This window comes from Eumetopias jubatus, unplaced genomic scaffold (genome assembly GCF_037043125.1).
Source record: "Eumetopias jubatus isolate StellerSeaLion01/CBP00866 unplaced genomic scaffold, mEumJub1_p1.0 scaffold_12, whole genome shotgun sequence".
Lineage (NCBI taxonomy): Eukaryota > Metazoa > Chordata > Mammalia > Carnivora > Otariidae > Eumetopias > Eumetopias jubatus.
The window spans coordinates 1,695,382-1,708,818 of NW_028274818.1; the positions used below are offsets into that span (position 1 = coordinate 1,695,382).

The 13,437-nt window shown below is 52.0% G+C and overlaps 1 protein-coding gene across 1 annotated transcript; it reads left to right on the forward strand.

Moving 5' to 3' along the window:
• The first annotated feature begins 1,126 nt into the window (after window positions 1–1,126).
• RXFP4 (relaxin family peptide/INSL5 receptor 4) lies at window positions 1,127–12,227 on the forward strand. Its single transcript, XM_088016807.1, is given in 6 exon segments — window positions 1,127–1,187; window positions 10,874–10,968; window positions 11,178–11,346; window positions 11,349–11,661; window positions 11,663–11,800; window positions 11,876–12,227. Coding segments are annotated over 6 exon segments (1,128 nt in total).
• The last annotated feature ends 1,210 nt before the right edge of the window (window positions 12,228–13,437 follow it).

Here is a 13,437-nt window from a genome sequence, read left to right on the forward strand (position 1 = left end):
AGAAAAGACTGACAGCAGCCTTCCCAGGGTCCCCGGTGTGCTCACTCCCACCCTTTGGGGTGCCACCTTCTACTTCAAGCACTTACTGAATAATTTTCCCAAACAAAGGGATTTCCTATGAGGAATTCTTCTGTCAGTTCTAAAAATAGCTTTATAATTTCTGTTCACCGTACAAGGGAAATCCATCAAGAAAGAGAAGGATGGGGAGAAAAGAGCGCACATAGCCCCCGTTCTAGCCTCTGTGGGGCCTGCCTGTACTTGTGTTGTGCCCTCCTAGCCCAGAGGTTTCCCCGTGTAGCTTAAACTCCTGCAGGGTCCCCCTCCCTCCCACTTCCTTGAGCAAGCCTCCCTGAGCCTTGGCTCGGTGCAGCACTGCACAGGACCCAGAGAAATCACGGACCCTCGGGGGCGCTGCGGAGCTGGCTGCGGTGGGCTAGCCGCTTCTGGCCAGCCAAGCACAACTAGGAGACAGGGGCAGGCTCTGGAGGTCCCGTCAGCGAAATGGGAGGGTATTAAAAGTGTGTGATTATCCTTTAGTGCCTTAGGAAAAGCACAATCCCAAAAGAGATCAACATTTTGTTCCAGGCATAGGGGGAAAAAGTGCAGTTATGTAATCCTGTTAGAGAAAACTATTCCTGTCATCTGAAAGTACTTGAGGCCAGGTCGAGGAAAATTAATCCTTGTCAAATTTTAGGCCTAGTGAATTCTTTGCCATACTAGGTTTTTGTGACTAAAGCTCATGCACAGATTGGCCACGACTAGGCTCTTGACCATTGGGTGTGGATTTCTGGGAGAGCCAGAAGAGGTGGGGAAACCCCTAACATCTTGGCTGCTCAAAACCACTTCTCAGTGCAACACTCCCCCACCAAATCATGACTTTTCAGAGGGTTATGATGAGTGGGCTTGGAGGTGATATGTAAAATATAACAGTTCTCAAATGCAGTTTTTCATGAGAGTTGTGAGGAGCAGAGCGGGGCGGGGGGGGGGGGGGCGGGTGGGCAAAATTCAGGCATGTGTTCCTGCCAGGCAACAAATTCTGCAGGACTGAATGTCCCAGAGAAATCACACCTGTCAGGAAAAGGCTACGGCTTTAACACCACTGCGTCAAAATCATCGTTTGGCAACTATGACAGTAATGATCGATTCAGACAAGAATCATCAAGGGATGCTGAAGATACTGGGTCAAGGTTAGAGGAGTGACAGGATACTTACATAGCCTCAGAGCAGCTCCTCACGAGATACTTGTTAGTTTCAAACGGGAGAACGGTATCTTCACAGTGGAGAAACATTCCAAGATGCCACCTTAACTCAATGATGGATGCTAACGTCACCAGTAATAGAGGTCATGGCCCTCCTGATACAATACTCTTAAATGAACACAATGCCAAAAATGTTGTAACCCAAGTCTGATCATAAGGAAATAGACAAATCCAAGTTGAGTATGTTATATAAAATAACTGACCTTTAGGGGTGCCTGGGTGGCTCAGTCAGTTGAGCGTCCGACTCTTGATTTTGGCTCAGGTCATGATCTCCAGGTCCTGGGATTGAGCCCCACATCGGGCTCTACACTCAGCAGGGAGTCTGCTTTGGATTCTCTTTCCCGCCCCCTTCCTGGAATAAATAAATAAATCTTTAAAAAAAAATAACCAACCTTTACTCTTTAAAAATATGTAACATTTCAAAATGTCATGAAAGACAAAACCAGAGGAACTGTTCCAGCCTCAAGGGGACTATGAAGAGATGCTGACTGAATGTCACACATCTGAGATTTCCTTTCCTACAAAAGATATTACGAGGGACATTTGGCAACATCTGAAAGAGGTTTCTAGGTTAGATAATATTATTGTAGCATTGTTAAATTGTTGATTTTGATATTGTACTGCGGTTATGTAAGAATATTCTTTTTTTCTTTTTTTTAAAGAATATTCTTATTTTGGGGCACCTGGGTGGCTCAGTTGGTTAAGTGTCTTCCTTCAGCTCCGGTCATGATCTCAGGGTCCTGGGATCGAGCCCCACGTCAGGCTCCCTGCTCAGCAGGGAGTCTGGTTTTCCCTCTACTTGTCCCTCGGCTCCTCCCCCAGCTCGTGCTCTCTCTCTCTCTCAAAAAAAGAAAAAACAGGGGCGCCTGGGTGGCTCAGTCGTTAAGCGGCTGCCTTCGGCTCAGGTCATGATCCCGGGGTCCTGGGATGGAGCCCCACATCGGGCTCCCTGCTCCGCGGGAAGCCTGCTTCTGCCTCTCCCACTCCCCCTGCTTGTGTTCCCTCTCTCGCTGTGTCTCTCTCTGTCAAATAAATAAATAAAATCTTTTAAAAAATTTAAAAAAAAAGAAAAAACAGGGCGCCTGGGTGGCTCAGTCATTAAGCATCTGCCATGACCATGCTCAGGTCACGGTCCCAGGGTCCTGGGATCGAGCCCCGCATCAGGCTTCCTGCTCAGCTGGAAGCCTGCTTCTCCCTCTGCCTCTCCCCCTGCTTGTGTTCTCTCTCTCGCTGTGTCTCTCTCCGTCAAATAAATAAAATCTTAAAAAAAAAAGAATATTCTTGTTTTTAGGAAACACGTTGAATAATTTAGAGGTAAAAAAAATCATGTCTGCAACTTACTTTCAAACTGTTCAGAAAAAAATTATACATATACAGAGAGAAAAGGACAAAGCAAATGTGAAAACACAATGTTAACATTTGGGAAATCTGGGTAAAGGGAATACAGAGATCCTTTGTGCTATTTCTAATTCTGAAATAATGTCAAAAGAAAAAAAATACTAAGAGTAAAAAAAAAAAAGAAAGAAAAAGGAGAAGGCCACAAAAACAGTAAAAAGTAGGAACTTATGGGGAATCTGGCCACAGCTCGGTCAGAGCAACACGGGACTCCTGGGTCATGATCTTAAGAGTCGTGAGTTCGAGCCCCACGTTGGGTGTAGAGAGTACTTAAAAACAAGATCTTTATTAAGAAACAAACAAACGGGCGCCTGGGTGGCTCAGTCGGTTAAGCGGCTGCCTTCGGCTCAGGTCATGATCCCAGGGTCCTGGGATCGAGCCCCGCATCGGGCTCCCTGCTCGGCGGGAAGCCTGCTTCTCCCCCTCCCACTCCCCCTGCTTGTGTTCCCTCTCTCGCTGTGTCTCTCTCTGTCAAATAAATAAATAAAATCTTTAAAAAACAAACAAACAAACAAATAAACATGGTGCCCTTAGAAGCACAAAGGAGAGGAAACCCACTGTGGTTCTGTGGGAGTTGGAGTGCTAGAAAAACAGGGCCTGAAGCACGGGGCCCTGCGTCAGACTCAAATCAACACGGCAAGGCAGCCTCCCCAGCAATTCTTCTTCCCGGGTACAAAGATAATGGCAGAAAAGAAGTTGTTTTAGGAGCTCAAGTCCCTGGGGGGTACTTTTTATGTCAATAATCAATCTCAGGGATGATCTGAAGATCAGTGGCAAGAGGAAAACTTCCCCATATGCAAAATTGATGGAATCAAATTTTCTGGCCAAGGAACCCGCCTCACCTCTAAGGATGTGACTCCCTAAGGAGCCAGGGAGCTGGCGTCGGAACTCACAGGCCAGCACCACGTGCGCTGTCTCCCCCCGGCTGCCCCATAGCATAGGGGGTGGGGGCTTGTCTACAAAGCTGGGGCGTGAGAGAACGTTGAGCACTAGACCAATATGTGGTGCTGATCTGGAGGACTTGTTCTGTTCCATTTAACAAAAATGTTTCGTGGCTGTCTTGAGTTTCCCCCAATCAAATGTCTGGGTGCTGGTTTTCTCAAAGGTGTGAGATGTCAAAGGACCGTCCCTGGAACCAATTACAAGAGAACTAGAAAAGCACGGGCAGCACTTAGAGGTGGCAGAGTGATGCAAGGCCTCTGCAGGGTAGACTTGGCTTTGGGTAGTTTTTCTTTGCTGGGGGGCGGGGTGCGTTTACGGTTGTTTAGAAAACCCGGCCCATGTCAGTGGGGGCGGCACGTTGCGAGCTGTGGGAGAAGGGAGAGGACAGCTGCCCCCACGGCTCCGGCAAGGACAGTCTCGCACATTTCAGGACTCGGTGGCCACAGCTGACCAAACCAACGGTACCTACTTGACCAGGGACTGGGAAGATCCTCTTCCGCGAGGATTTTCAGAACCAGAGAACTGTGGTGGTCAGTGGTTCTCACCTGGGCTGGGGTGTCAGGGCAGAGGGGCTGTTAGGCTCCGCCGGGAAGAGCAGGCCGGGGGCGGGGGGGGGGGCAGCGGAAGAATGCCACAGAGGGGCTGGCAGGAGCCGCGGGAGCCACGAGAAAAGCCCAGAAGGTTAACACTTGCTTCCTGAGCGCCGTGCTGTCCCATTACCTCCCCGAGTGCGCTCAGATCTGTGGAGACTCTAAAAGTAGCCCCGGGCCCTGCTCCCCGTCTGCTGCAGGGAAGGCTGGCCGGGGAAAGGGTCAGGGTTTTTCAGGGATGCTGGCATAACCAATATCATCCTTTCCGTCAACACCTGTTTTGTCACTCGAAGCAACTCAATGTGACTCCTGTTCCTTGCCATGAAAGCGGTCTGTGGGAACCCGGCGGCAAGGGGGCCGATGGTGCAGGATCTGAGAGGAGGGTCTAGGAACACAGGTGGAGAGACTGGTCTTGGATGGAGAGAGGAATACTTCTTCCTGAGAATAATAAATAAATAAACAAATGATCCCACAAACTTAACAACAACAAGGCCAATTTGAGTATTCTGTAGCCCTCAGAACCTTTGTTAAACCCATGGGATCAATCCACAACCCCTCTGAGTGAACGCCACACAGGGTCAGCCTCTCACTTCTCACAGTCAGACGGCCTCCTGGACACGGGCCTCAGGGTGCCAACCAGTCAACCATGGGCTCACCGGAGTCGTCACCGTCCGCCCGTAGTGTCCCCTGCTCACTTCTCTGAAAACCTGCCAATCCCTGAACTGCAGCTTCCCGCGAACTCTGTAGGTGGGCTTACAGTCTGCTTTGCTCGGAGGAAGTATGCCCGAACAACATCTCTCTCTTACAATAGCACGCAATACACTCAGCAAATATTTCTGATTCCTTCTGCCCCCAAAAGTACTATTCACCAATCTTACATCCCTTTCTGACTGGAACGAGGGTGCTTCTCATAAGTAACAAAACCTAATTCGCAATGACATTGACAAGAATACACGTGTTCTCTCCTACAACTAGAAGTCCAAGATAGTCCGTGCTCCGCTGCGTTACCCTGCCTGCCCGCGCAGGACGGTGTTCCTTACACCAGCTTCCTTCACCATCACAAGAAATCTGCCACACGGACTGGGGCACATGTGCCTGCATGTAGGGCCAACGGGAGCAAGAAACCTCTGCTCCTCATAGAATCAACGTCCTTCCCCCACTTCAGTCTGATTGGACCAACCTGTGGGCTAATGACAATCACTTGTCATTAGGGTGGTGTCGGGTATTGATTAGCAGAAGCCTTGGCTCTTGAGCCAATTACTGTCGAAAAGGATGGCTGTGCTGTGATTGGCCTAGATCTGGGATGAAGTTAGCTTCCTCCAAGTCATCTGGACTCTGTAGGGGAGGGGTGGATACTGGGACAAAATGGAGGTTCTTTAGAAAGCAGGGAGGAGGGGTGGCTCAATCCATTATGCGTCTGCCTTTGGCTCAGGTCATGCCAGGGTCCTGAGGTCAGGCTCCCTGCGCCGTGGGAAGCCTGCTTCTCTGCCTCTCTCTCCCCCTGTCAAATAAATAAATAAAATCTTTAATAAAAAAATTTAAAAATGTTTTAGAAAGTTGGGGGGGAGGCATGGATTCTGTGAAAACAACCCACGGGGCTCTCAGAGCTACTGGATGAAGGTGTGAAAAATCAAGCTGACCGAGGACATGCAAAAGGATTGCTGCGCATCACTGAAGCCTCGTCTGAGGCGGACTGGAGATTGTAAGTCGTAGCGCAGACCCAGCTGGTGTAGAATATAGCAGGGGTCCCGCCCAGGACTTCACTAGCCATGTCGGTGACTGAAGACTTAAACTCTGGTTGATTTTAGGAGCATGGCCCTGGAAGAGCCCTGGCTCATCCCCACGCGCAGAAAGGCATCTGCCCCTCCCCTTTCCTTAGGAAGATGAACACCTGACGTCTGAAATGGAAACCTACTGGTGTGTATGTCCTCCAGGTACTCAGAGCCACAAGCTGGGCAGGCCAGTGGGGACCCTGGAGCAAACCTAGTCTGGAACAAACGGAGGCAGCACCAAGGGGAGGAATGCACAGCAAGGGCCGGAGGCTGCGGCCAGCAGGACTCGGCTGCAGCATGGATGGGCCAGCGATGCTGAGCAGGCGGAAGAAGAAGGGATGCTTCAGTGAGGTGAAGGGGGAGGGACGGCAGCCTTGCCTGACCGCCACCAGGGCTCTCTCCTCGGTGCTGCTTGTGTGCGCGGCAGTGATGCACCCCGTTTCATTGTTGCGTGGCGTTCCATTGTATGAATGTGCCACTATTTGTTTACCCATTCACCTGATGGATAAGTACGTTATCCATTTGAGTTATCGCCCATGTTAAGCTACTTCAAATCGGTGTACAAGTCTTTATGGATTTCTCTTGAGTAAATGCCTGGGAGTAGAATGGCTAGGACATATGAAGTGTATGTTTAACTTTTTAAGAAACCACCAGATTGTTTTATGAAGTGATGATATCATTGTACATCGCCACGAGAGTGCATGAAAATTTTGCCGCCCCCCCTTCCTCACTAGCACTTGGTGTCATCAGTTTTTCATCTTAGACATTCTAATAGGAATGTAACATTAGCTTGTCATGGTTTGAATTTGCTTTTCCCTAATGGCTAATGATGTGGAGCCTCTTCGTGGACTTATTTGGCATCTCCATTTCTTCCTTGATGAAGTATCTGTTCAAATACTTTGCCCATTTAAAAAATAAATTTGATTTTTGGCATGCCTGGGTGGCTCAGTCGGTTAAGCATCTGCCTTGGCTCAGGTCATGATCTCAGGGTCCTGGAATCGAGTCTCGAATCGGGCTCCCTTCTCAGCCTGGAGCCTGCTTCTCCCTTTGACTTCTGCTCCCCCTGCTTGTGCTCTCTCGCTCCCTCTCTCTGACAAATAAGTGAATAAAATATTTTAAAAAATAAAAAATAAAGCTGTTTTCTTATTTTTGAATTTTGAGAGCTCTTTAGGTATTCTAGATACATCCTTTATCAGATCTCTGGTTTGCAAATGTGCGCTCTCAGTCTGTGGCTCGGCTTTCCATTCTCTTCAGTGTTTCTCAAAGAGCAGAAGTTCTTAATTTTGACAAAGTCCAATTTATCAATTTTTGCTTTTATAAACTGTTTTTGATGTATCTAAGAAATCTTTGCCTAACCCAAGGCCACACATTTTCTCCTTTGTTTTCTTCTAGAAGTTTTGGAGTTTTAGGTTTTACATTTAGATCTATGATCCATTCTGAGTTTCATTTTTATGCATGGTGTGAGGTAGGGATTGAAGGTCTCTTGTACACACTCTTTTTTAATGTGGGTATTCTCCTGTTACTGAACCATTTGTCAAAAAGACTATGCACTCTTCAATGAATTTTCTTTGCACCTTTGTCAAAAATCAACTGACTATAAGGGCGCCTGGGTGGCTCAGTCAGTTGGGCGTCTGACTTTCGCTCAGGTCATGATCCCAGGGTCCTGAGATTGAGCCCCACATCGGGCTCCCTGCTCAGCGGAGAACCTGCTTCTGCCTCTCCCTCTGCTTCTCCCCCTGCTTGTGCGCTCTCTCTCTAATTTATTAGAGAGAGAGAGAGAGTAAGAGAAAGAGAGAGCATGAACAGGGTGGGGGGCAGAGGGAGAAGCAGACTCCCTGCTAGGTGCAGAACCCAATGCAGGGCTTGATCCTGGGACCCTGAGATTATGACCTGAGCCGAAGGCAGACACTTAACCACCCAGGCACCCCAGCTGCCAGTTTTATTTATTTTTTTAAGATTTTATCTATTTATTTGACAGAGAGAGAGCAAGCACAAGCAGGGGGAACAGCAAGCAGAGGGAGAAGGCTTCCCGCTGAGCAGGGAGCCCGATGTGGGGCTCGATCCCAGGACCCTGGGATCATGACCTTAGCCAAAGGCAGACGCTTAACCGACTGAGCCACCCAGGCGCCCCAACTGCCAGTTTTATTTTAATGTGGACAGTGAAAGAGATAGATGACTATCCCTGCCTTTGCAGTTTTCTGTAAGTCTAAAACTACTCCAAAATATAAAGTTCAGAGAGAGCTTGAGATTGATTTGGAACTTGCCCATGAGCATTGAAGCTTCCCATAGCCCTTACCTAGGCCACAGGATTTTCTGCAGTGGGTCTCAGCAGACGCGTGGAGTGGAGAGGCGGCTGGCTGGGTTGATGTGAGGGGGCATTTGGATTAGGGTCAGGTCTCCCGTTCCTACCATTTCTAGTCCCCAGAGCATCTGGAGCATCTGTCTCCGCCACAAGTGCAAACCCAAAGCTTCCTTCTCTTTCTGCCCTCAGGGTTGCAGCTCATTCCCCCCTGCCTCCCCAGCTCCTCTTTGCCAAGGCATGGGAGTGCAGGCGCAGGGAAGCAGGGCTGGAGCGACATGTGAACTAAGAGAGGGGTGGATATTCAGGTGACCGAGGGGAAGGCCCAGTCATCAGAAGTCTTTTTTATGTGAGGCAGACTCCATAATCTACCACTACAGGTCCCGAGACTCTAATTGAGATAGAAAACGGGCTGGTGAAGTTCCAGTTCCTCCTCTCTCCTAGCAGTTGTGAACGAAGACCATCTAGAGAGGAGTCGTCTCTGTCCCTCTGTCCACATCGTGGCGCTGTTGCCCTTGGCAGCCTAGGAGCTTCCCAAGGGCAGGGACTGGCGCTTGGGGCCCTACGGAAGGGGAAAGAAATGCCTAAAGTGTTTTGGGATGTCTTGGAGAGAGACAGATTCGAGGAGTCAAGAGACTTTTATCTCAGATCTTGACTCTGCCACCGTTTCTCTAGTGGCCTTGACAAGTCACTTTCTCTCCTTATAAAAAGAGAAGTTGAACTAGATGATCTTAGAGATCTCAACCATCTCAAAAAGTGTATTATACTTTATGAGAAGACCATATATTTGTTTTTGTCTCCCCAGCATCTAGCACAGTGCCTGGCACATAATAAGGGTTCAAGAAATGCTGTGGTTAGTGAATGAATGAATGAATGAATGAATGAATGAATGAACACGTGAACTAACAAAATAGTAGAAAAAGGAAAGGATCCAAAGTGGAGTTCTTAGATGAGCCAGCTGGTGGCATCACCTCTCTACATAACCACGGGGGTGCTGCTAGTTTCAGACCAAGGGAAGGATTCTGATTAGAAATGAATACAGGTAGGGGCGCCTGGGTGGCTCAGTCGTTAAGCATCTGCCTTCAGCTCAGGTCGTGGTCCCGGGTCCTGGGATCGAGCCCCACATCGGGCTCCCTGCTCATCAGAAAGCCTGCTTCTCCCTCTCCCGCTCTCCCTGCTTGTGTTCCCTCTCTCGCTGTGTCTCTCTCTGTCAAATAAATAAATAAATAAATAAAATCTTAAAAAAAAGAAAAAAGAAATGAATACAGGTAACAAGAACCTGACGTTTCCCATGGAGAGCAGGACGCTGGAATCCTCACCCACCTTCTGTATTCCACAGATATCTTCACTGCCAGACTGGCAAGGTGGTGCTGGAGGAGGACGCACGGCCCCGACAGACAGACGGACTGACACGAAGGACACAGGAGCAGCCCCACCTGGGGGGCTCCCCTGCACTGGCACGGGGCTTCTGCCTTCTGCCACCACTTCATACCCATCCCTTGCTGGAAGACCCAAACATCTGGGCTCCCAGTCGGGGTCTCTCCTATCGGGTTCATCAAACCCACAGCTGGTTGGTTGTCCTAAAGGCCCCTCTCCTCCCCCAGCACTCTGAGGGAGTTGAAGATCAGACTTCTTAATGAGTGGGCGGAAGGCAGGAAGGTCTTGAGTATTGAAAAAGTCCCTCTCTCTTATCTACTCACCTCCCGCCTTCTCTTTTCCCGCATCCCAGCACATTCTGTAAAGGGTAGGGATCTGGGCACAAAAGGGGAAGACCCAGTGAGGCATTTTTTCCAGTTAGGACTGAGATCACAGGGAGACAGAATGAGGTGTGGTGAGGGTGTATCTCAGCACCCATACCTCTGACATGAGCTCGGGGATCCGAGGAGAGGGTGGGGGCGCTGCTGGCCTCTGGCTCCACAGACTAGAGCAGGAAAGGGTGAAATGGCAGGGGGGGCAGTGGGGGACCCAGCGGGGAGAACAGGAAGCTGTGACTTCCTCTGCCCTTTCCCTCCCAGCTCTTAGCCTCAAGGTCACTTGCTGCAGTGAATTCTGACCTGTGTTTGAGTTGGCACGCTTCCACGGGCATGGTGACAATGGATAGCTGTGCGATGCCCGGCCCCTTTCTGCGATGGACACCCCAAACTTTAAATAATAATCATTCATGCAAATAGCAACATAAAAAGTGCTTTTTTCACATGTTTTATTTATTTTTTTAAAGATTTTATTAATTTATTTGAGAGAAAGAGAGCACAAGTGGGGTGGGGGTACGGGGGGGGCAGGGCAGAGGCAGAGGGAGAAGCAGAGTCCCCTCTGAGCAGGGAGCCCAAAGCTGGGCTCAATCCCAGGATCCCGGGATCATGACCTGAGCCAAAGGCAGATGCTTAACAACTGAACCACCCAGGCGCCCCTCACATGTTTTATCTCATTTAATCACACCAATCCTGTGGAGCAGAGACTTTTGTCTGAAATTTTTAACAAGAAAGCCAAGGCTCGGAGGAGTAATTTACCAAAGCCACACATTTAGTGAGGAGCAGACCTGGAACTCCAGAATCTCTGCTCTCTCTTGGACATCCGTCTGCATTCCATGCCTCCGTGTCCCCCAACCCCTGCCCCCAGGCCCCGAGGGAGCACTTTCTGCAGAGAAGGGGGCCTCTGTGTGCAGTCAGGAAAAGAGGGGGCTCCAGTTTGGCTTCATCGCTCAGATGGACGGGGTACCTCTGGCCTTCTCCCTGTGTGGAGGCTTGGGGCTGCCCCCCACAGTGCAGAATTCCCCCTCGCCCCCTCCAGCTCTGCGTGCTAGAGCCCTTCCCGCGCACGGGGGAGCACAGACCTGCGCTGCTGTCACCCCAGCCCCGCAGGAGGCGCCCGGGCACCAGCTCTCACGCCTGGTGGCGTCCATGCCCCGCTGCCCGCGGCCTAGGGCAATGCCTGGGAGGCGGTGTGCGGAGTGCCAGCAACGGCCATACCGTCCCGTCCGTCCCTAGCCCTGAGGGTGGCGGGCGCCCTGGCCAGCGGGCTTGTGGGGGCGGCCGGCTTGCTGGAAAACCTGGCCGTGCTCTGGCTGCTGGGCACCTGTGCTCCGGGAGCGCCTGGCTCGGGCAGACAGAGGGCCTGGCCCTCACTGTCCCCTTCTGGGCAGCTGCGTCCACGCGGGACTTCCACTGGCTCTTTGGAGGTGCCCTCCACGAGGTGGTGCTGAGGGCCAGCATCTTCCACGTCGACGCCGGCATCTTCCTCACTCCCGCTAAGTGTTGCCGGATACCGGTGGTGGCCGTGGCCGTGGGACCAGACAGCCACCTCTCTTCCAGGCCTGCGTGGCCACCCCGGAAGTGTGGGCGGGTGGGGGCTGTCTTTGGGGCCCAGGGAGAGGTGTGGGGCATGCGTCTGTGTCCGCTGCGCTTTCCCCGGCAGGTGCCAACTGCACACGATGGCACTGGCCTTCACGGCGCCCTGGGCGCCATCACGCCACCTGCTGCTGGCCTTCGTGGCCCGCTCTGTCTGTACCCAGAGGCCTCCTCCTCCCTCCGCGGCTCCCCCAACCAGGTGGTCACTGGCTGGAGCGTCCTGGTGACCTTTGACCGGATGCCCTGGGAGAGCATCTTTCTCCACCACCCATAGCTTCACCTCCCCTGTCACCACCTGCCCGGGGCACAGCAAGAGCTGCCTCAGCCCCGTGCTGTCCTGTCTCCTGAGGCAGGAGCCTGATGGACCCCGGCAGACACCTTCAAGAATCAGCGAGCAAGGCTGTGGAACTGGTGGCCCCGAGGGACAGAGGCAGGCGGCGGGTGGAGAGCGCACTCCTGCTCTGGCAGAGGGGCCCTCGGACCACGGCCACCGGCTGGGACAAACGGACACCTGGGTGAAGGGTGCTGAACACCCTCCTCTCTTCCTGGGCTCCATCGGGGCGGAATCATTCACCGCGGGGAGAGCCAGCCTGGGCCGCTGCACCCTCAGGGAGGCTGGTCTTTGACCCCCTTCGGGCGTGGCGGGGTGCGGCTGGGGGGTCACCTGGGGGCTGAGTATGACAGAGCTCAGGTCTTCGTGCACGGGGAGGAATGGATGGCGATAGCGGAAAGGCAGAGGATGGAGAATAAGCCTCTGCATCATCACAGCCGTCTTGACCTGTCACGCTTCCACCTCTGGTTCAGTGTGAGCAAAAGCATTCTTTGCCCCATTTCTGCCTCCTGGGAGAACTCCCCAAGGGTTCTAGACTAATGGATCGGAGGTCAGTGCCTCTTGCCCTCCGTCTGTCCTCCCACACACCCCTACCTGCACTTAAACAGGTGTTCCTTGTTCTCTGGTGCCAGAGCCAAACACCCCCCCACCCCCCACCGGCCATCTCTGCCTTATAGCATCTCAGTGGTGCCCATGGAAACCTGGTGCCTGCAGACCTCAGCTGAGAAGGCTGGAGCCCCCTGCAGGGAGAGGCCCCCTGTGAGGCGCTGCTGGACCCCTGGCATCGGCCCAGCCCCAAGTGTAAAAACCGCCTATTCTTTAACCAGGATTTGCAGGGAGAAGTGGAGAGAAGTCAAGGATGTGGGTGGGGCGTAGGGAGGCGAGAGGTGGGGAAGGGGTAGGGAGAAGAGGGGCCTCAGGTGCGTCCAGAGAAGTGGGAACCAGGGTGGGAGACTGGTGCGAGGGTCCCTCCCTGCCCCACGCGCAGCGCGGATCAGCAGCACCTGATTCACATCCTAGCTCCAACACGAACCAGCGGAGAGACCTCGGTAAGTTACTTCTACCGGTTTTCTCATCTGTACAATGGGGTGTTGACGATTCAGCGGTGCCTGAAGTAGTGTGTTGGCTATTGCTCTTAACACTTCATGGAAAATGGAATCCGACAGAAGGAAGAGGAGGAAAAGAAAGGGAAGGAAAAGGGGGCAGCTGGGAGATGGGGACCGGGAGCCAGAGAGGTCTCATCTGGGGTGATGTTCACACACTCTGGAGGGAAATGAAAGTTGTAGGTGAAGACCTGGGTGAGGGATTGGCCCCTCCAGTTCCTTCTGAGGAGCGTTCTCCAGGGCGGCGGGTCTGCCTTTGGTTTCCGTATCCATGGAGACCCAGTTAGAAGGGGGGTCAGCCCCTGGAAAGGAGGGAGGTGGCAGAAGCTAGACACGGTGGAGCTCCCACTGCCGTTGCCCCCATCACCGCCAAGCCAACCACTCTGGCCTCTCAAGGGCCCG